The 22,845-nt window shown below is 39.8% G+C and overlaps 3 protein-coding genes across 6 annotated transcripts in view; 2 read left to right on the plus strand and 1 right to left on the minus strand.

Moving 5' to 3' along the window:
* Positions 1 to 2,459, minus strand: part of si:ch211-248a14.8 — a 5,778-nt gene extending 3,319 nt beyond the window's left edge. Inside the window, exons 1-3 of one of the 3 annotated variants that reach the window (XM_034897338.1) lie at positions 1,998 to 2,459; positions 1,418 to 1,468; positions 664 to 865 (exon numbers count right to left, since the gene is read on the minus strand). In XM_034897338.1, coding sequence (XP_034753229.1) covers positions 664 to 865; positions 1,418 to 1,428 — 213 coding nt within the window. In that variant the 5' untranslated portion in view covers positions 1,429 to 1,468; positions 1,998 to 2,459. Of the gene's footprint in view, positions 1 to 663; positions 866 to 1,410; positions 1,469 to 1,997 lie in introns of all 3 variants that reach the window. The other 2 variants (XM_034897337.1, XM_034897336.1) reach the window with 2 other exon arrangements.
* A 3,811-nt stretch (positions 2,460 to 6,270) lies between these two features.
* On the plus strand, positions 6,271 to 7,604 carry LOC117960534 (probable rhodanese domain-containing dual specificity protein phosphatase). The gene is made up of 2 exons (XM_034898477.1): positions 6,271 to 6,334; positions 6,897 to 7,604. The coding sequence occupies exons 1-2, from the start codon at positions 6,271 to 6,273 to the stop codon at positions 7,547 to 7,549; spliced, it is 717 nt and encodes a 238-aa protein (XP_034754368.1). The 3' UTR covers positions 7,550 to 7,604.
* A 1,007-nt stretch (positions 7,605 to 8,611) lies between these two features.
* Positions 8,612 to 22,772, plus strand: p4ha1b (prolyl 4-hydroxylase, alpha polypeptide I b). Of its 2 annotated transcripts, none has more exons than XM_034897335.1 (15): positions 8,612 to 8,939; positions 12,571 to 12,653; positions 12,998 to 13,094; positions 13,289 to 13,440; positions 13,888 to 14,025; positions 14,250 to 14,489; positions 15,345 to 15,562; positions 15,665 to 15,841; positions 17,514 to 17,584; positions 19,492 to 19,591; positions 19,784 to 19,837; positions 19,937 to 20,002; positions 20,744 to 20,812; positions 21,338 to 21,434; positions 21,641 to 22,772. In XM_034897335.1, the coding sequence occupies exons 1-15, from the start codon at positions 8,926 to 8,928 to the stop codon at positions 21,709 to 21,711; spliced, it is 1,647 nt and encodes a 548-aa protein (XP_034753226.1). In that variant the 5' UTR covers positions 8,612 to 8,925; the 3' UTR covers positions 21,712 to 22,772. The 2 variants fall into 2 exon arrangements, with proteins under 2 accessions (XP_034753226.1, XP_034753225.1); XM_034897334.1 differs by lacking the exon at positions 17,514 to 17,584 and adding an exon at positions 16,115 to 16,185 and having other exon boundaries at positions 8,613 to 8,939.
* The last annotated feature ends 73 nt before the right edge of the window (positions 22,773 to 22,845 follow it).

Consider the following 22,845-nt stretch of genomic DNA (forward strand, 5'->3'; position numbering starts at 1 on the left):
TTATGGTCTCTACAGCACCTCCCAGTGTCTTCACTTCAGAACCACCTGATGGTTTCATACTACAGTGTGATGTAAAAAGTAGCTCTATGTCCAAAATCCTAAACCTTTTTTATTGCAACACTCAATGTTATCTGTAGACTTACATGACTCATTTACAAAATCTTTAACAAGGTTCAACCCTTAGACATGGTGCCATTTACCCATCTGTCCTTTGATCACCCATTCAGTTACACATCTATCATGCATCACTGTTAGTCAACCCTTTCTGTCACACCCCACCACTAACATGCCCTGTACTTCAAACCAGCCCACATTGTACAGGTAAGTTAACTGAATGATGATTAACATTGATCCAATAAGTATGTGTGAGTTTAAAAAAAAAGTTGTACTTTCATGTCAACACACACTACCAGTCGTTGTATGACCTTTGCTTATATGTTGGCAGAGATACTATAAACACAGTTGTAATTGCAGTATAGGCAAATATCCTGCTGTCAGGACTCTGTGTAAACTAAACAACAGCTGAGTCATAGCCAGTGTTTGATTTAATAATTAATAGTATCAAATACAACAAGTAAAGACTCCATATTTGATTGATTAATTCAGATGTATGAATCACTATGAGAATCAATCTTAGAAATTATCCAGACAGCAGGCACCAACCTGGGCAAAGCAGAGAGCCACTGCATAGGGGTAGTGGTACTGAGGGATGAAGATGCCGACCACAAAGTTTCGGAGTTTGTCCGCAAGGCCGTGTATCACCACGACCACCAGGCACAGGGCGGGAACCAGCCGCTTCAGTGCATGATTAGACGAGAGACTCTTCGTCGCGGAGGCACACCATCCCCTCCTCCACCTCCAAGAACTACACATCCGAACGTTTTAAATCCCACAAGAACAATGACAAAGCTGTAAATGGAGTTTGGTGAAAATTGCATTTGTATTTGAAATAACAAAAGCCCTATTTAACCATTAAAGAAAATTAAAGAACGGACATAATACATTTAGAAAAATGAAGAACGACATTGTCCTTTAACTGATGTTTTAACCATTGTTGTTTTCTGTTTATCTCAATAGGATCTCAATCAGTCATCATCCCTAGTTATAACTATTCTACCTGGGGTCCAACACAAGACAAACACAAACAAATATTATAAGGCAAACTACATATTGCTATTGTATTAGCCTAATGTTTTATAATGGCCACCAACTGGATAAAGCTGCTTTGTTTGGCTGACAGAACACCTTTTAAATAGCACTCAGGAATGTTAGGTTTACGGTACATATCCTGCAATAAATCTAACACAAATATACTGCGCATGTATGCAAATAACGTTTGTCTGTGTAAATACAGCTAGCTTTCTCACTTGCCTGCAGGATAACAAATAATATAAAAGCCATTTGGATTACCATTTACCTAAAATACATGCTGTCATTCTGTGCCTAGGTTGCTGCTTGGATCTGTTGTCTGGAGTCAGTGTGGGGAGAAGAGAAATTCACATGACTGTAACATTACAGAGTGTATTCAATCAACATATCCTCTGAAATACAACAGACAGGAATATCGGTTTAGTTATTAGGCTCCATTTAATAAAATCCCTTGTTATTGCTTTGCAATGCTGTGTACAGGTGATCTTTGAAACCATTATAAGTGTCTAATTTTCAGGAGCAAATTTGCACCATTGTTACCAGCTAAACAGACACTTTCCTTTGGTTGTCTTTCTCTTTTTCGGTTGTACGTGTTTTAATTAGTTTTAATTGACCCATTTACTGATAATACTGTGTGTTTTTTTATTTAAGAGGCACATGTCTTATTTTTATCTCTTTTATTGATGATAGATAGATAGCACTTTATTGTCCGTAGACATGGAAATTTGTCTTGCAATACAAGCTCCAACAATTACAACACAACAACGTAGAGACAAAAAGCTAAAAACATATAGGCATCATTAAAAACAAATAAATAATAACCCTGAACCAAGGACAACTTAACTCACCATCTGAAATTCCTCGTAAAGCTGTGTTTCATCCTCAAAGTCCAATAGTTCCCTCTGAGTGTCTAACACTACACTACACTAATTCACCTTTGTCTTAACAAACTTGTTTTTCCCACCATTCTCCTGAATGAGCCTCTCTGCTATCTGCTGCGGGCATTCACCTCATTTGTTTTTGCACGTGTTCAGATGGACTTTGGTCCGGGTCTGTTTATCTTCCCATAATTATGCTAAAGAAGCAATCTAGGTGGAAAGTTATTAAAAGTCTGTTTCTCCCGCAAAACAGCAACAGAACTGACATCTGTGGAATCCATTAGCATCTCTGTTTGCTTACACATTTCATCACAATATGTGATAGTGAGATGTAGCAGCCCCATGAGAGGAATTTAACCTATATGGCATCTTGTTAACTATCTATAATTGACAATGGATGTTTAAGTTTATCATTTATCTGCTGATGAGAGAGTAAAGCCAGCACTTTGTTTCTTTTCAGCTTTAACACCTGTTTGTGACATTCCTGTAACTCACGCACCCCGAGTTAATGTCCCCAACCCCCCGCCTCTGTCTGGATCTCTGTAGCTGCACTGACCGTGCCACATGGCTGGATGTGTAAGGGTCTGCTTAAGTAAACACCCATGAGGCTAAAATGGTGGAGGTCTGTGTACTCTGAAGCAGAATGGGGGCCTCTAATTGATCCAGAATATAATAGCTACAGGCCTGTAAGATGATTTCTTTAAAGGCCCTGTGTGCCCTTTAGGGCTGGATGAGCATTAAAAAAACACACTAACAATAAAATGTAGGATAGTGACTGATCATGTGTGTAGAAATTACATGTTAGCACACTAATATATATGATGTGTGTACACTGAAATGTAGAGATGTGTGTACATACGTGTGTGCACACTGATATGTGTGTACAATATATATATAAAGTGGACAAATATAAATGCCTAAAACAAGGCAGAGCACCATACAATGGCCATGTTTAAAATGACAACATGATGTCTACATTGTTTAGTCTGTTATGTAAAAAAAACTAAAAAGCATTAGCAGGAACAGGAGCAGTATATTTCATCAAATCAGCTGCATTGAGTTTAACGAAGACATATGACCGTACACATGAAAGCGTGTGGACGCACAAGCTGGAGAAGAGCCGACATCCCAAGAGAGGTACAAACCTTTTCTATAAGCAGACAGTGTTTAACAGTAGATGATGGAAAGTTATGATCATACGCAGAAAGAGGCACAAAAAGCATCATGAAGGGTGCTGTAAAGAAAATAAGGTGTAACGGGGGGAGTGGCAGGAGGTAAGGGGTGGAGAGGTTGTGACTAATGGAAAGTGAAGAATAAGTGACGTGAAGGTGGAGGAGAGGTGATGACATGACAGTGAAAACTGAGGGCACACTTACCATATTATACATTGGTTAAATGTGATGCATATTGGGCATACTAATATAGGAAGAAAACGTACATTGTTTATTATGTTTCTGAGACAGTGGTAAGTTGTCATGGATGAATGTGTCCTTTGCAAGTGTGTGGAGACACATTTTATTGAAGAATGCCTTCCCTTGGTATATAATTTCTGCTAACATACACTTTCTATGTCTATTCAACTTCTACTGCCCTGATCATCACCTAAAAATGAAATGCCAGCAATGCAAGCAAACGAAAGAATATAATTTGTCCTTTCAATTGTTTCATGTGACAACCCAAAAATTACACTTGCTCTTGTTCTGTAGTCTAAATAATACCATCATCTTTGTTTGTTTTTGAGAGAAACATGAAACCGTATCCAGACCAAATTGCCACGTACACTGCAACTATTGGGAGTTAATTTGGGAGAAGCCAGATTGCTATCCAGGTTTCCCCTCCCTCACCTGTCACAGCCAGCTACTATGTGGCTCTTTAGACTCTAGAGCACTTAACCGTTACTGTGTTTCCAAGACTACCGGCTAAATTAAGGGCAAGGCTGAAGCAGGGCTGAGTAAGATTCACAGCTACAACGAATAGTGCACAGTGGGTTTTTCAAATCGTTTTACCTCTTTGCTTTCTATTGGGCTTTTTGAGAGGACTTTTAACAATATCTCTTTGTTTCTTCATGTAGCACGTTCTTCTAATGAAGGGCTGATGGGAAAAACTAATGCATCTGCCAAATGACTTAAACAAGATGGGCGTAGTATTATCAAGGTAAAGAGTTCTTAAATTTTTTGTTGACTACAAATCTAAAACTTAATCTTGAGATTACACTTCTCCGTGTGCTTGTGTCTCTGTGTTCGTGTTAGAGTGAACAACAGCTGTAGAACGGCCTCCAGAGAGCCTGTCAACACATCCCAAACAGTGAGCAGCATCTGTGACAGAGAGGTCAACTGTACTGACAGTGACCATTCCTCCATTATACCTATTCAGAACAAAGGTGAAGGGAGTATTTTTACATCTCTCTCTGTCTTTACACACATGAAATGTATGCACACATAACTACACACACATACACACACACACAAACACACACACTGTACTCTTTGTATTTCTTCTGCCTGCAAGCAGTGTGTGAGCCAGTGGAGGGGCTAGTTCCTGCTGTTCCAGTAACAGCTTGTGTAGAGAAAGGCTATATCACCCCACAGCAAGTGTACAACCTGCTGAGTGCAGAGGAAGGCCAGCCCGCCTTGTATGATCCTTACTACATTCTCATCCTGGACTGTCGCAGCGCAGAGAGGTGGGTGCTGCAGGGATACACCAGTGTCCTCTGAATGTATGAGTAGACACAATAAAGGCAACAACTGTAAATTGAAATGCAGTCCATCCACAGCACAATCTACTTGAGATACCAGCTTTGAATTGACACATCTATCTGAACAAAAACTTCACAAAGGAGGAGCCTGGACAAGATTACATTACTTTCTATGTGTTGCTTTTCTAATTGGGATAAACTAATAAATGTACAGGTACTGGAACACGTTTTGTTTTAGGCATAGGGGCCAAGGGGTCTCAGACAGGATGTAGGACCTTGTTAACTTATTCAGTTTTTGGTACAATTGACCTATTTAAAGGATTTTCTTGGGGATTTTCTTTAAATGAAAAGGTGAAAACCAACAATGAATTGATCTTATATTTGTATCTGCATCCAAAGACATATGCTTATTCCTCTGTGCCAAATGACTCAATTGTTGTCCATCAATGAGCTCCACTGTTGCACTGGCCAGCATGTTCCTTCAATAAAATAAAGCAGGTCCCTGTAGTCAATCACACCATCTAGCTGTTGGAGATACTCAGTAGAGCAAGGATCTTCAATAAGGGGTCCAGGAGCCCTAGGGGGACCTCCAAATTATTTTTTATTTTTGAAAGTTTGCTTTCCTAAAAATCACAGAGACCAGCTATTTATAGTTGGTAATTGTTTAGCCTTTCCTTTAAATAAAATTAAAGTATATCATTTTGAAACGTTCTTTCTTACTTCAAGAGGAAAAAATAATGTATACTTTATGGGCTCTTGCCAAAGACAGGGAAGTCAGAAATGATTGAGATGAACCCATTGATAGTTTAGGTCTTTTCATGGAATTTGTCATCTGCATCATCCTTTAAGAAATCTATTTAACTACAAAAGGACATTGTGTAAAGTGGCTGCTGCAGTTACGATACATTATCTATATACAGTACATGCATATTAAAAACGAATGTGTGTGTTAGATACGAGGACAGCCACGTGGTGACAGCGAGGGCCTCTGTGACGGTGATCCATCCTGTGCTGGGCTGTCTAATCAGCTGTATAGAACTGCAGAAGTATTCTATAATACTGCTGTATGCAGAGGAGGGGTGCAGCCCAGGTCAGCAAAACACCTTCAGACTGTCCAATATTTTGTTTCATAACCAAATACCTGTAAAACTAATAACATTTCCATCAGCCTCAACTGTACTTTGTGCTAATTAGCAAATGTTGGCATGCTAACATGCTAAACTAACAAGGTGAACATGGCAAATGATATCTTCTAAACATCAGCTTGTGTCATTGTGAGCATGTTAGCATGCTGACCTTAGCATTTTGCTCAAAGCACCACTATGCCTACAGGTTCACAGAGTCAATAGCATGGCTATATACTCTTATACCTCTTTTACACCACCTACCAAGGTTGGGCCAGGGTTGTCAGATCAGTGTTTAACCCTCCTTTTTGAAATTTAAACCAGGCCAGTCAACATGGGTATGTCCTAGCCTGGCTCCGCCCTCCTACTTAATTCCGCTGAGAACAATGACGCCAACATTTGGTCACCTTCGGCAAGTTCCGTAATGGTGGCGGAGAAAGAGGATGTTGTTGTCGTCTCCCCTCTTGTTAGCCTGGTCCTACCAGACAGTACGTAGGAGGGTGAAGCCAGGCTACCAAAGTGGCTCTGGGCAAGGAAGTTAACACTTGTCAATGGAGAGTGGCCAGACTTTCTGTACAAATTACATGTATGAGAGTCTGGTACGACCAGTCTAGGTATTTTCCTGATCATCATGACAATTCAGCGATCACCTGGGTCACAACCGGGGAGCAATGCATAACAATTACCTTAAAGGTGCTCTAAGCAATGTTGGGTAATGTCACTTCATGTTGATGTTCAAAGTATTTTCAAACAAAACGGAGGCTAGCTTTCCCCTTCCTCCTCCCAGCTGTTAGCGATCCAAGTCATGCAAAATTCACATTGAAACGACCCTTAATCATACCCTGATCCAACCCACCTGGCGACCTGGGTCGCGAAGCCGAGTAAATCGAGGAGGGTTTATATCCAGTCCACCTGGATATAAACCTGGCTGAGCCATTGGTGTGAAAGGGGTATTAGTGTTGTTGACATACCTGGCTCTGTATTGACTTATTCTTGCTGTCTGTGTTCTGTCACTGTGATTGTTTCCATTTGTCTCTGTGCCTATTTCAGTTGGAAGTGTAAAGGCCACAACAGACTCTCCAGACCTCCAGCGGTGTTTCTTCCAGCTCAGTGGTTTGGGAATGGACCCTGTCATCCTGCTGGGGGGATTCTCAGCCTTCCATGCCCTCTACCCTTTCCTCTGCACACCGCGTATGGTCCTGCTGGAACCTGAGAGGCACACCTTAACCATCTACCCCTCAGAGATCCTGGAAGAAGCTCTCTACCAGGGCTCTGCCTCCCAGGCGTCTAACTTCCGCATTATCAAGAATCTACACATCACTCATGTTGTCAATGCCACTGCCAACTGCCCTGATGCTTTCCCCAACACTCTGTGCTACTTGAGGCTGTGTCTGAGTGATGATGCCCAGCAGGACTTACTGAAGGCACTTCCATTGGCATCCAGGTTCATCAACTCAGCCCTGATGGCTGATCCTGCTGGTCGTGTGCTTGTCCACTGCAGTATGGGAAGGAGTCGCAGCTCAGCACTAACGCTGGCCTTTCTCATGGAGCATCGACGCTGGTCACTGCTTCATGCCCTGCGCTGGTTGAAAGACAGGAGGGCCTGTACGGCACCCAACATAAACTTCCTGCGTCAGCTGCTGACCTACGAGAAGCTGCTTTTTGGGAGCAGACTCACCTCCTTGAACGACATCCGCCGGTGACTGGAGTAAGAATGGGAATGAGGATACTTTTGATTTTTTTTGACAGTTCACACATTGAGAACATTTATTAAAAAAGGTGAGACTTTACAATCAAAGGTGGGCTTTTTTTTTTTACTGCAAGAGACACTCTCAAAGTCTGGAAAGGAGAATTTCCCACACAAATTGAACATAAATTTGTCTTAACCATCAACAGTGGTTTACAGTGTTTACTGTGACCAGCCTCAATAACGACAACAATCATAAAGATATTTAATTTTTATGACCTCTGTGTGACTCAGTATAATATATAATACATGTTGCTTGATGATAATTTATAGAACGTATACATTAATAAAGGGTATTTATAGCCATTTACATTAGTTCATTCCATTCAATTCCATTCAAACGTGATGACATTCTGATATGTTGAGGCATGCCGTCTGTTCCACAGTATTCATGTGGGAAAGTATTTAAAAAAGTGAAGGTAGGCTTGCAAACAGACAGTGTTTATCGCAGACATACAGGCTGTAATGTTTACACAGGGCATGCCATTGAGATTTAGCTAGTTGAGATTTGTTGCATATATTGCAGTGAACCTCAACAGTTTGCTACTCTTTCCAGCTCCTTACACACACACACATACACATACACACACACACACACACACACACACACACACACACATTTAGCTCCACCCTGTTGAACTCGGTAGCATATGCAGAAGGAATTCCCTCCCTCCAGTCACACTTTTCGGGTGAGAGGAAGGAATTTTGGAGGAAGAGGACACTGCATGTGAAAATGTTGAAAGTGTTTGGCCATGTTAAACATTGCAAAACTACACATAACATCCCTTTGAATTAAGATATTTAAGCTAGGGTAAACATGCCTTGTCAAAGCTTTATTTCGATCAAAATATAGGGTAATTTGTTTTTAATTGGTGGGCATTAGATTATGGGCCAACGTAAAAATAAATTGCACATCTGAGATTTGCAGCAGAATTTTAACACGTGGCTGAAGAGTGACGTTAGCTGGTACACATTACACACACCTTTTTTTTTTACAATAAACCCCCAAATACTCAACCATGGCTGTCTCATTGCGGGTCACGACCAACTAGACACCTCCCCTTGCAACTCACAAACGCCAGCCCCCGAAGTCTCTAGAAGCTAGATACTTTTTGCATGTGAGAATCTGCACGTAGCCTTCAGACTTTTAGGAATCCAGCCCTTACCGCCAGATGGCCAACAGTGCGCAGGAACATCACAGATAGGACAAACTAGCTACCAGACTTCGTGGTTATCTTCTTACCATTGACTGCCCCGAGTCTGGTTTGAGTTCAGACTTCAGAGGACCAAACGACCACGGGACTGGTGCAGGGGACGCATTTCTGCTACAAGATGCTGTCGTTTAGGTAAATATAGATTGCTGAATCAGATGATAGCAAGAACTGCCACCCTGCCGTTATGATGTGTCTGTTTTAACGTATTTTCCGTTTCATTTGCGACTGGTTAAACACTTCCAACTTTCCAATTCCATTAGCGAGCTAACGCTATACCACCAAAGTTATGTTACCGTTAGCTTGCTGAGCTAGCTGGAAACTAACGTAGCTAACCTGGATGAATATTGTTGTGATGGTTTTCGACAGCAGCGAGGGATACAATAAGACTGGACTTATTTATAGGATACGATCTGCAATACTAAACAAATTAAGTTAGTAAAAGTCGAAACAAACGAGACAAGAATCTTGCCTTGGAAACTTGCGTCGATGTTATGGCATTCCAGTGCAATGCAGCGTGGGATGCTGCTGCCTTCACTCTGCGCTAACGTTAATGACATTATACGTACACACAATAACAGTATAATATATAAGAATTTTTATTTGTTAAGACATTCTGCACATTATCTAACAGTCACATAGTCTGCCATATTAAACACTTCAGTGAGTCCATGATATTAGTGTATTTGTGGATAACAGCTAACACTCAATCGGAACTTTACGTTAACTTTATATATAGTTAATTGGCTAAAGTAGTTTGGGAGTATCTAGCTAAAACAAAAGCACCGGCTGCCCTCCAGACAGTCCCCTGCTGCCAGTAAGTTTGCAAGGGTTATTGACGGGTTATTCCTGGTGAAATCAGTCAGACTCCATTGGGCAGTGTTCAGTCCTCACATGAGTTTCCCCGGCGGGGAGGGGCGAGGACGTGGCAGTCCTCTTCCATCCACATCCTGTTATCTGATTTTACAGCTTCTCTCCCAGTAAAACTTCGAGAAGATGAGAAGAGTGCAATTTCTCGGCGAGGAAGGTACTAAAGTGCAGAATGAGAGGAGCAACGTTAGTCCTACATTTTTTAAAAACTGTAGTCACTGCAGTGAGACTGACACATTGTGTTGAATAATTAATATTTCACGTTAATATCATGTAGGCCTAATATTTAAATGGATCTTAGTAAGTATGTAAGTAAACTTTATTTATATAGCACCTTTCACAGACAACAGGGTCACAAAGTGCTTAACAGTAAAACAAAGAAAAACAACACATAAAATACTAAACCATATTGCTAAGGATTGTCTAAAAAGATGTGTTTTAATGTAAATGGTACTTAGTTTGTTAGCCCTGTAGGGAATTACACTTTTTTGTGATATAATGGGATCCGTTTGTATAGAGTAAAGTACAGTGGTGCAACATATTGTCATGATAAACCATATAGTACATTCATAATTATATGGAAATGATAATGAATATGTTATGAAGGATTCTTGGCTTTCGAATGTGTACCCACTGGAGACTACATTTTCCCTTTGTATATTGTGGAGAAAGTTTGATGCAAAGACAATGAACACAAGGTTGTGAGAAAAAAAAGGGCACCCAATATACATGTCTGAACAATGTACAGCCCAATTTACACATAGGTTCAGAGGTCAGAGAAAAAAAACTTCCAGCCAAGTTTTTTTTTTCTTTATCGGTTTAAACAGACTGCCTCACAAATGTCTGGCAAGTTAAATGTTATTTCAGAAATGTTTTGGAGTCTTCACATGCCACATAATAGCATGTATACACAAAAACCCTCTCACTACCAATCTCTCTCACGTGTGGCATGAAAACATGGATCTAAATTATAACTATACTTACAGCATTAATCTGGACATTACTCTTCTACAACAATAAAGACACAGTAGCTGTCATCCTGCCATTACAGTAATTATATTCAATTGAGCTTTTATCCTGGAAATCTAAGTGGCAAAGGTGCATTTATGGTATCTTGGACTGCATGGCACCACCGAAAATGCAGTAGTAGCAGTTAGGGATGATGGCAATTTGCATCTTGCCTTTTGAGTTTCTAATTAAATATACTTTAATTTAATTTTGTTTTAATCAAATACGTAGCTCTCTGGCAGACTTATTTCCCTTCCCCTCTGCTGATTACCTAAATTGAAGTGTCATATAAAGTCTTTCTTTGATTTTTACTGAAGGCGTGTCCTTGTGGAAGGAACCTGCCTGAGCCCGTTGTCTGCTTTCAGTAAAATGCTTTAGAAATCTGCATAGACTCACATTTCATGCATGACCTCTACTTTGCCACTAGGTGTATGCGTGTGTTTGTTGTGGTTATGTACAGTGGTGTGGGTAGTATTATCAGTGTACATGGCACCTCCTGTGTTTATCCATTATTTAGAAAAATAAATACCAGACTCTATGTATATTCATGCATTAACTGCATATTCAGCAATTTTACATTCAATAAAGATTGTAGAATTAAACTTCTGTTAATTTCCTGGAGTACTTTTTCTCTCTCTACCAAAGTGAGAGTTTGTTAAAGTATTTTTTAACATTAGCAACTCATGTATAGATCTAGTAGAATCAACGTATCCAAGGCTGCAAAGGGTTATTTTCATTTGGCCCATTGAGTGATCTGCCGATCTATCGATATTTAAACAATTGAGTGTTTGGTCTATAGAACATCAGCAAACAGTGAAAAATGTAATGTCTTGTTTTTGTTTTTTCTGACCAACAGTACAAAAATTTAATTTTCTATAATTTAAGACCAAGGAAAGCAACAAATGTTCTCATTTGAGACCTTGGAACCATGCACACATACAGTAGTACATTGACACTTGCCTGCACATCTATTCTTGTCAATCTGCTTCTAATTTCTGTCTGTATGGGTAGAATGCCCACAGGACCACTCCTCAAGGATGTGATTTCTCTTTTTGCTTTATCTTTTGTTAAATTTGAATATATACAGTACATTTTCATTTTTGGCTCCATGTTTCCTAAATGGTCAGTTCACCCAAATTACATAAAAACGTCTTGAAGTAACTACTGTTGAGACTTCAGCTCACTCAACAGCAACTTTCCTTTTCAGACACAATGTCCACGTTACTCTGGACAATTCCCAGACCTGGCTGCCAACTGTTTTTATTGTGAACTATATTCTATGGAAGGAAAAAAAAACAACCTGTCCACAATAGGTCTGGGGATTATCCAGTCTTAAATGCTGCGGAACACCAGGTTTTGAATTCAGTAGCTGCAGCACTGAAGGGAGTAAAGGAAGACAACAATATGATTAATTAGGGAGGTTTATGACGGCGGGGGGAAAAGTATTCTGAATGAGTAGTAAAGTCAGGAATGTTAGATGTGACTCACTGGAAAAGACCTCATATACTGTATTCCAGACATTATAGACTTAAAGTCAAAATATCTGTTCAATTTTTAAAACGTTTGTGGCTATTAATTGTTGCCATTGTTGTCTAGCAGAGCCTTAAAAGGAGTCACCATAGTTTGTCAGTAGTGATGGGGAGTTAATTTAGAGAGCAGGGTTTACCAGGGAAACAAAGCAGCTCACTCTTGGTAGCAGTGGCCTGATGTGGTTACCTGACATCCAGCTGGAACTGTGATTTAGAGATCACTATGAAAACAAATATTCTGCTGAGTGTCATATGTCATATACAATACAACACAGTCAATGATGTGATTAACATAAATTACATTATTTTTTTAATATTAAATTTTTTTAGTTAATCAGATTATTGCACTCTTTCCGTAGGATGGAGCTGCCATGTTGCTGTTTATTGTTGCTGAGCTGTCTGCAGTCGCTCTCTGCCAACAATGATTTCTTCACCTCCATAGGTAAAACCATCAATAAACATATGGTACTAACATTAGAAACATTGCTCCCAGGGTCACCTGGATAGCTCACCCCGAAGAGCGTGCTGCATGTCATTTCCCCTCTCTCTCCCCTTTCACATCTTTATTTGTCCTATATATTATAAAGGTCTAAAATGCCCAAAGAATAATTTAAAAAAAGTAAAGAAATATTGCACCCTCTGCTGATCTGTGTTGTACAATACATGTAAGAACAAGATTTCACAAAAATGTTGGATCCTGTAATAATCTCATAAGATTAGTGAAGCCCTTTGTTATTTATCATTGCAGTTTTGATGATGATGTATTTCTGACTTTGTGTTGCTCAGGCCAGATGACAGATCTGTTGTACACAGAAAAAGATCTTGTCACCTCTCTAAAGGACTACATCAAAGGAGAGGAGAGCAAGCTTGAGCGGGTCAAACAGTGAGTTTGTACACACGAAGTAAGACACATGGGTTGATGTACAGATATTCATACACGAGCATTCAATACGATACACATACATACACGCAAAAATGGACACACAATGCTTTATATTTCTGATTAAGAATTTACTATTGCCTGTGGATTTAAGTGTAAGCACTGCATCTAACTCTGTATTACCATCCTTGTGACAGGTGGGCTGATAAATTGGATTTGTTGTCAGCCATAGCAATACAGGACCCCGAGGGCTACCTGGGGCACCCTGTCAACGCCTTCAAACTGATGAAGAGGCTGAACACAGAGTGGGGAGCCCTGGAGAGCCTTGTACTCAGTGACACCACTGATGGTACAAATAAAGCAGACCTGGTTCAAACAATATCCTAAGCACCAAACATTTAGAAAATCACATGCTTTATATGTTAATATTAATATGTTAATATTTGACATTGGACTAGTCCAGGGCTTTCTGTAAATTTCCTGGGATTAGCTGATCTTGTAACTGCCTAATTAGTGCAGCAGAGTGTCTCTAGAGGGCAGGCAGGGTTGTTTGTGATTGTTTGACTTTTAAAAGACACTTCATAACACAGGGAAAGCTGAGTATTTTGTCATGTTTAGAGCAATACTGTGCTGCTCATTCATTCTCTATATATTTTAGTAGAACACCACCTTAACGAAGTTTACTCATTTATACTTACACTTACTCAAATGTCTGGCTTAATACAACTATTTTAGTATTTATTGTCCACTTAACTGGTTGTGTATCTGTCTGTTCTCTACTGTCAATCTCTCTCAGGATTTATTTCCAACCTGACCATCCAGAGACAGCACTTCCCCACAGATGAGGACCAGACCGGGGCGGCTAAGGCTCTCCTCCGGTTACAAGACACTTACAAACTGGATGCCAACACAATCTCTACAGGAGACCTACCTGGTAAAAGCCTTACATTTGTGCCTAAAGACCTATTTTTCCCCAGTTAATTATAATTAACTGACTGAGTGCCATTAAAGTCAAAGTAAACAGCAGGCCATGTGGGGATAGAGCATTTTTCTTGGTTTCTGCATTATTTGCATAATAACGAAGATGGTTGATTTTAAATGACAATGACGAACCCTTCCCCCCCACCCCCCCACCCCCCTGCATCCTCTGCAAACTAGGAGTGAAATACAAGAGCCTTATGACAGTGGAAGACTGTTACGAACTGGGGAAAATCGCCTACTCTGATGTTGACTACTACCACACAGAGCTGTGGATGGCCCAGGCCCTGAAACAGCTTGAACAGGGAGAGGAATCCACTATAGATAAGGTGACATTGCTGGACTACCTCAGCTACTCCATCTACCAGCAGGGGGAGATACATCGAGCCCTGGAGTACACCAAGAAGCTGCTTGAACTGGGTCAGTCCCTCTATAAATAATTATAACTAAGTATAAAGTAATAGCTATAAAGTATTTTTCAGAATTTTGAAAAGTATATTGGGAGACATGTTTTGTTCATTGTGAAGTGATAGTATTACTATGCATTATAAAATTTCTGCTTACGGTAAATAATGTCACATAAACATGGAAAGATTAGGAATTTATGCACTTTTGTTTTTGTTACAGACTTGCACCGATACAGACAACAATGCAAATATTTAACCTTAATTTGACCAAACACACAAAGACATTACTAAGAAATTAAAGCACATAATCTAAATTGTTAGAAATAAGTATTCTAAGTATATAATATAAGTATAAAATGTTGCACAGATAATTAGTCCAAACCAAAACATTTATGCCACTTCAATTCTGTGAAGTTTACCACTTAGACTCAGATATTGGTCTGATTAAAGTCCAGGATGGCTGGATGCCAAACACCATCCCGCCAGCCTCGACTTGGCATATTCTAACCTTAATGTATTGTCTAAAAAGTCCAGTAGTTGCATTTGCTCCTTATTAACACTCGATTAATGCTGCAATACATTTCATGTCATGTCATTAAATTGGAAACAAAGTTCTGATGAAACCTTGGTGGTGACCTTGTTATGCCATATTTTCCTTCACATGAGCCCCTGAATGAGTTAGTCCTGTTTTTACATTGTGCTTCTGAGAACTGGATGAGTTCAGACCGAATAAATAGCATACATAATGTTGGAAACTTAGTTATTTTGATTGCAGGGTATGTGATATTCTATGGTGACATTGCTGCAGTCATCACTATTTGAAGTTGCCACTATTATTTCTGTTGGTCTCTCATTTTCCCATTTTTAGACCCAGAGCACCAGCGTGCCAGGGGCAACCTAAAGTACTTTGAGTTCCAGTTGGAGAAGCAGAAAAAGGATGCAGAGGATGGAACACAAAAAGAGAAAGATCAAGGGAAAAGAGACACAACTGAAAAGAAAGAGAAGCCCAAAAAGAAGGTGCCCAATCATCTGATTCCAGAGAGGAAGAAGTATGAGATGCTTTGTCGTGGGGAGGGCATCAGAATGGTGAGGAAGACAAAAAGATACACGAAAACCCAACCTTTTTGCTTAATAAATACACATCAGTTTCACCTCCTTTGTTCCTTGCATTTCTATTTTCTCAATCAGACCCCCCGCAGGCAGAGCAGGCTGTTCTGTCGTTACTATGACAACAATCACAACCCTATGTATGTGCTGGCACCGGTCAAACAGCAAGATGAGTGGGACCGCCCCTACATTGTCCGCTACCTTGACATCATATCTGACAAAGAAATGGACAAGGTCAAGCAACTGGCGAAGCCCCGAGTAAGCAATTCTCAGTAATTTCAGTACTTCCATGAGGCCATATGATGCATGTATGAAGCTATATTTGTCACTTTACAGTTAACTGTGATGTAGTAGGAACAACCAGTTTCTGTAATGGGGTTTAGTGTGTTGGGTAGTGGGAGGTCGGAGCTGTGAGGCTGGTGATTCTGCTAGTGAGGCAAGCACACAGACACACACATCTTGGTATATGTGTGCGTGTGTGTTTGTGTGTGTGTGTCTGTGTGTGGGTAAATCATGTCCCTGGCTTCACAGCTACGCAGGGCCACCATCTCCAACCCCATCACAGGAGTGCTGGAAACAGCGCCATACCGGATCAGCAAAAGGTAAGGCATAGTCAGGAGCTGCCAAAAGCAGAGGATATAGGAGAAAGCTGAGAGGGAGGAAGGGAGATTTTCTGCTCCTTTTCCCTCAATAGCCCCTTTCACACAGCCTGTACAAGGCAAGTTTTGTTTTTCCGGCAGCAGAGGCAGTCACAGAGCCATAACTTTCTTAACATAACTGTCCCACAGGCAGCTCCAAAGGCTCCTGAGCTGATGCTCAGATAGATCAAAGCTTTGAACAGCACATCAAAACATTTGTAGACTTTTATTGGTCAATAAAGCAGGTTCCTTCCAAATAATATTATCTCACGGTGCTTTGAACAATGACACAGAAATCCAGGAAAAAAAGAGAAGAATGCATCCTTACAACCAATTGATTTTTTTGAGGCTCTGTTGTGGATACATTTCTGCACAGGAGTCTGCTACAGAAAGTTAACATAGTTGCTTCTTATGAGCCAGGAGGTGTATCAGAGGCACTCATTGATTCGCTATTAATACTTTTTATATTTTGAAATGGAATTTGTTTTTTTAGTAGGGATGCACTGAATCCAGATTTTGGGGGTTTGGCCGAATACCAAATCCACTGGTAAAGATTCTGCCGAAACCGAATCCCGAATCCTACTCCCATCCTCAGTCCTTTACCACAGTAAACACATTAATGAAGTAAACAACGTCCACAGCAGTGTATTTTTTATTTTTAATTTTTTAAATGTAAATTCCTTCATTCACAACTCGTATTCTTACAGATGATTTAAACACAAATGTTTAACAGCGGCAAGATTGTGTATGGTTTAAGGTCCTTGCCACCACATGACAAATCAGCATTGCAAATTGAACATGTAGCTCGACTTGAATTGCCTTCTTTTGACTTAAGTACTGCCAAACCACACTATTTCTGCTCACAAGTTCCATATTCACTTTCTTACAGCCCACTGCCTTGAACGGTCCACCTATGTAAACACCTTCCTGTAACCAACGGCAGCGTCATTACGACAACCGTAATGACGAGCGTAGCGCACGTGGTTCAAACTTAGGGTTCTGTTCAGTGGGGAAAAAATCGACCGAACCCCGTCAACAAGCCCAATATCCGGCCGAATCCAAAGCCAAATCTTGGATTTGGTGCATCCTTGGTTTTTAGCATTGCCTCATGGAACACTCTTGGGTCTTCTTAAGAATAACATTGACAACTAGTGACCAGATCTGCTTATCTTTTCTCTCCCTCTTTCTTCCTTTTACTTCCTTTGTGCGTATCACATTCCATTCTCCTTTTTTCCTTCCTTTATCTGCTTTTCCTCGACCTCCGTGTCTTTGTGCTTCTGGAACTACTGTAGTTAAGGCGAGCCACGGTGCATGACCCTCTAACTGGGAAACTTACCACTGCCCAGTACAGAGTCTCCAAGAGGTAAGGGGTCACAGGTTACTAGGAGGGCCACAATACCTCCTCACTCATCCTTCTCTTTTGTCTTTATCTTTATGCCCTGGCTGAAACACTTACTAAGCTCTGCACCTAGTTAACACGATGGGAAAAAAAGGAAGTGTTTTGCTACACCTGTAAAATTAACAATAGAATCTTAAACATAGTTTAAACCAAGATAAATAATCCTTTTTTTGTTGTTGGTGTAGCTTAAATATTTCTTCACTTTCATTTTACCCAGTGATTTAAGAACTCGCGTGGAATTGCACAGTGGTGAGAGATAGTTTTAGTTCCCCTTGCGATCCTTCCCTGCTTATTTGAGATTCTGAGCACTGAATCTCTATTCCCTCATTGTGTTTCTAGGAACGAATATATAACATTTTAAACACATTACAGTTGCTGTGGTACTACAACAGTATGCTTCCTCAATTGACATATAGATAAGAGAGATAAATAAAACTTCCCCGGCCTGAGTCCGATGAACGAGCTTAAAATCACATATAAAATGTATGCTGAAAACGCGTAGTTGTCGTTGTCCCGCAGTTGTTGATGTTAAGAAAGTGTCCCCCTGTAGTTAAAATCACCCCCTCCACTTCAATCGGTATGTTGCCTGTTGTAAGTTAGACTTGCATCTCACCCTTAAAAATAGCAGGCTCGGCAGACCACCAAAACCTCCAGTTTCTGTGGTTTTGCTGTTCTTGGTAATTAATGTTTGGGTGCAAGGGTGTGGTGTAACTTTGATGTTTTTAAACGTGTACCTGCTGGACAGTGTATTTCCAAATCCAGTGAACGCGATGTCATGGAGGAAGCAGACGGATGAAGAGTTTGACCACTTTGTTAACTGGCTGTTAGACACATCAGGAACATAATATGTTGGCTCACATTTGGTCCAGCATCCCTTCAAAAATATAACTTATCATCAGCCCAATAATTGATAAAAAAAAAAAAAACTGACAAATTTCACTGTCTCCCCCATAAACACATCTCATAGTGAATCTGCAACCATTTTTAGAAACATCCATCAGATGTGGGAGTGGGAGTCATTTATTATAGGTAACCTATAGCTATAGGTCTTGTGGTATTTTAAACAATCCCCTAAATTTGAGAATGAAAATTAAGAGCGGATGTTGGAATTCTGTCTTTGTCTGTCACGTCACGTAACATATGTATTGGTAACTTTACATAAATTGTATCCCCAAATATTTTATAATATGATGTGTTGTCTTTTTATGGGTACTGTTGCTGTTTAATGCCAGACAAAAATGCCAGTTTGAATTTGATGATGTGGTCTCCTTCAAGAGCTTATTGCCATGCTTGGCCAAGAGCTTATTTTATCAGGGACTTTCTAACTGGGGTGTGAGAGTTAGGGTGAAAGCATGTAGTGTCAGGAAAGTTAAATCCATGAAAATATTTTTGCAATAGTCCTCAACCAGACTCCTGTGTGAAATACACACATGCTCAAGTGTTTACAAAGTTTGGAATCAGAGCAACCCTGGACCCTGAGCTGATTGGAGATTCTAAATCTTGTGGCGGTTTCCTGTTTTTCATTTTCTTTATTCCTCCACTTCCCTTTTCTATTATCTTGTAGAGATGGTCCAATACCATTTTTTTCTTCCCTATTCTGATACTTGAACTTGTGTATCAGTTGGTACCCATATTTTTAGGAAGTATCGGAGGCTATACCGATACTGGTATTGGAACATCTCTATTATCTAGTTTAATGCCAGACTTGTTGAGCTTTTGATGGCAACTTTTCAGCATGACGTGGCTCTCAATCGCCTATTTTAGAATAAATCTTTACTACCATCTAGTGGACAAATATGTGCCTGACTAATATACTGTACTGCATGTCCCTCTCCTTTTTTAATTTTTGTTCTTTCCCACCTATGTTCCAGTGCTTGGCTCACTGGCTATGAAGATCCAATGATTGATAAGATCAACCAGAGAATTGAAGATCTCACAGGGTTGGAGATGGACACTGCAGAAGAGCTGCAGGTAAAGAACATTCAACGCTATTTTTTCTCTTTATTTAACTTTACACAGCAAAATCTTACTGAATCAACATAGTTCTTAAATCTATAAATGTACAATACATTCTAACACTTTCTCTGCCCCTCTGTGTGTGCTATTAGAAACCTGATTTGTAGAGTTGTGAGATTTAAATCATAATTGTATTGATCTCTGTAGGTTGCAAATTATGGCGTTGGGGGTCAATATGAACCTCACTTTGACTTTGGGAGGGTAAGAGCCTTTGTGATTTCACACAAGTTAATTTCTCTAAATGTACATTAGTTTTAATATGGCAGGACATTAAACCTGGTGTTTGCTCTGTTTCCATAGAAAGATGAACCAGATGCCTTTAAAGAGCTGGGAACAGGGAACCGCATAGCAACATGGCTCTTCTATGTGAGTAAGCTCTTCCTAAATACATCTATAGACCAATGTCTCAAACTTGAACTTACACTGACCATGTCAGAAATGCTGGTGGGTCCATCTAAACTAATGTGGAGCAGAATTCTAATGTGAAGACACTAAATATATCATGATGAACTGTGTGTATAAAAGGAAATAATGAAGTAATGGTGCAGCCATAAGAAAACAAGGCATCATAGGTTTAAATAATTCACTCATTACAGAAAACATTAAGCATTCAATTTATTTATAAAAGAAAGTTGTATTGACTTTTACTACACTGGTGTAAGTGCCTGTCCTAGTACAGTTTACAGTCAATCACTCACACTCATTATTTACATACACATGTACATTTTAAACAGTGTAGGACATAGGCAAAAAAAGATGCAGCTATTTTTGAACTGAAAGCCAACATTACTGATAAAAAAGCAAATAATTCTTTGAAGTAACTTTAAAAACATGTGTGGTAGGTTTAATAAAATAAGGCCTTAACCGGGCAGGGACATGCACTCTTTCACCCCACACAGATGTTACATTTGGAAGGAAGAAAGACAGGACAAATAATACAACCAATGATATTTCTTGAAACAGTGCCACAAATACAATTTCAATATTCATGGGAAGCAGTTAAGTGATAAAATAGATTGTAACCACGCAGATAGCAATACATGTAGGACTGCAAAATAATTTGACATGACAAATAAAGACTGAACTCTCTTTGACTCTCTGTTGTAGATGAGTGATGTAGCAGCAGGTGGAGCCACAGTATTCCCAGATGTTGGTGCAGCAGTTTGGCCCCAAAAGGTAAACGTTTATGTTTCATAAGTTAATACAATACATTTTACTGACTCATTAGCTGTGTCTGAATTGGTCATATTATATAGCCAACACATTCCCAAGGGCTTTTGTTTGTTTTGAATATAGTACACACTAAAAACATTAATCAACAACTGAATGAAATTGTGCAAAATCATGCAAATGTTGTATTTGCCATCCAGTAAGGAACAGTACCAATTAGTTGGCACATTCTCTCTCTCTTTCTCTCTCTCGCTTTCTCTCTCTCTAAACAACTAAACCTCCTAATAGGGAAACCTTTCCAAGCAAAAAAATATCTATTTGTTCATTCCTGTTTCACAGGTCAACAAACACTTCTCAGCATGTTTAACTTTAACAATCTCACAAATGTGCATTAGCATTTTACTTTTTTGGTTATAATTTCACTTTTCAAGAATCTTTATTTATTCAGCAGACTGAGGCTGACTTTTTGATAATCCTGGAGGGGGTTCAACGCTGCTAACCTTTATTGTCTGTGGTTTGTGTGTGAAACAGGGCACTGCTGTGTTCTGGTACAATCTGTTTCCGAGTGGGGAGGGAGACTACAGCACCCGACATGCAGCTTGTCCAGTGTTGGTCGGCAACAAGTGGGGTGAGCTCTCTTTGTCTGATTCTCTCTAAAGACATGAGTAAATATCTCTTATGAGACTTTGCTGAAGAGATTGTAACTTAAAAACCCTAGTGGCATAACCTGGTTTTGAGTTTATGAGAAGCGTTAATTTTTGGACTGTTTCTAAACTAATCAAAGGGCTAAATTAAGGATATGATTACCATATTTTTCTTTCTTTCCGTCTTTAGTATCAAACAAATGGATCCATGAACGGGGCCAGGAGTGGCGGCGACCTTGTGCCCTAAATGAAACTGAATGATGGAAAAACAAATCCTCCTCATCACCTCCCTGGCCCTCTCTCTCCTTCCTTGTGAACAACCCAGGACCAAAGAACACTGCTGCAGATCCCAGATGATACATATGAATATGTGGGGTCCAAACGGCTCACTCCCTCTTTATAAGCACTCCTTTTTTTCTCCCCCAGCTGTTCTGCTCTGAGCCCAGAGATTGTTTGGGTTAATGTCTAGCCCCAGGACAGTATTAGCATTGCTGTGACAAATAACATGCTCTTCATGTTGTTGAATGGTTTGGAAAAACACTCCTGCTCTTTTCACTCCCATGTGTCTGTCTCTGCACTCTGTATGAACTCTAGCTCTGTGGTGTGGTTATCCTTCTGTAGTGGCTGTAGAGACCAGCTTCATCTCTGCCAGTTGGAACCTTAAAGGTACAGTTTACATTTTTAAGAGGCCTGTCTATCACTGCATTAATTTTATTAACAGACCAATTGGGTGTGCGGTTTTTAAGAAAATGAAATCTTTTTTTTTTTAAAGCAATTGAAATTCTTCAAGCCTGCACACTAGTTCTTTGTAATATTACATGAAACACCTTTAAAACAGTTTAATATTTTGTACTGGCTTATTATTAAAAGGGTTTTAACTAGCATACACTAGGTTACTTTTTTCTCTGCTTCCAATAACTTAAAAGTAACTTTGGTTAAAAGAAACACTTCATTCCCTGTAAGTTGTGTAACTATTCATAACGGATTTATACTAAGTTACATGGCTACATCTATGCCGTACATTTGATCCTGTACCTTGTTGGTCTGGCTAAGCCTAGTGTTTGTCTTTTAACTCGTTTGAATGGCTACACTATGATATATTGTTAAATATGTTCGATTTGAACGTATGGTGTTTGCAAATGTATGGGCACACTAAACACCTGGACCCCAAACACAGTTTACCCCAAGTATTTGTTCATCCATATTGTCCTAGTGTTGTGTAAGGACACAAATAACCATCAGCTATCATTAAATTAGTAAGAGCAACAAAGGGACAGTACATAAACATTAGGGGGAAAAGGGGCTGGATACACTACATTGTGCTATGACCGATTTTAATATCCTTTTTTATAGAGTGAATGTTTCTGGTAGGCTTTCAATGGTCCCAGTGCTTCT

Source organism: Etheostoma cragini, chromosome 17 (assembly GCF_013103735.1).
Source record: "Etheostoma cragini isolate CJK2018 chromosome 17, CSU_Ecrag_1.0, whole genome shotgun sequence".
Lineage (NCBI taxonomy): Eukaryota > Metazoa > Chordata > Actinopteri > Perciformes > Percidae > Etheostoma > Etheostoma cragini.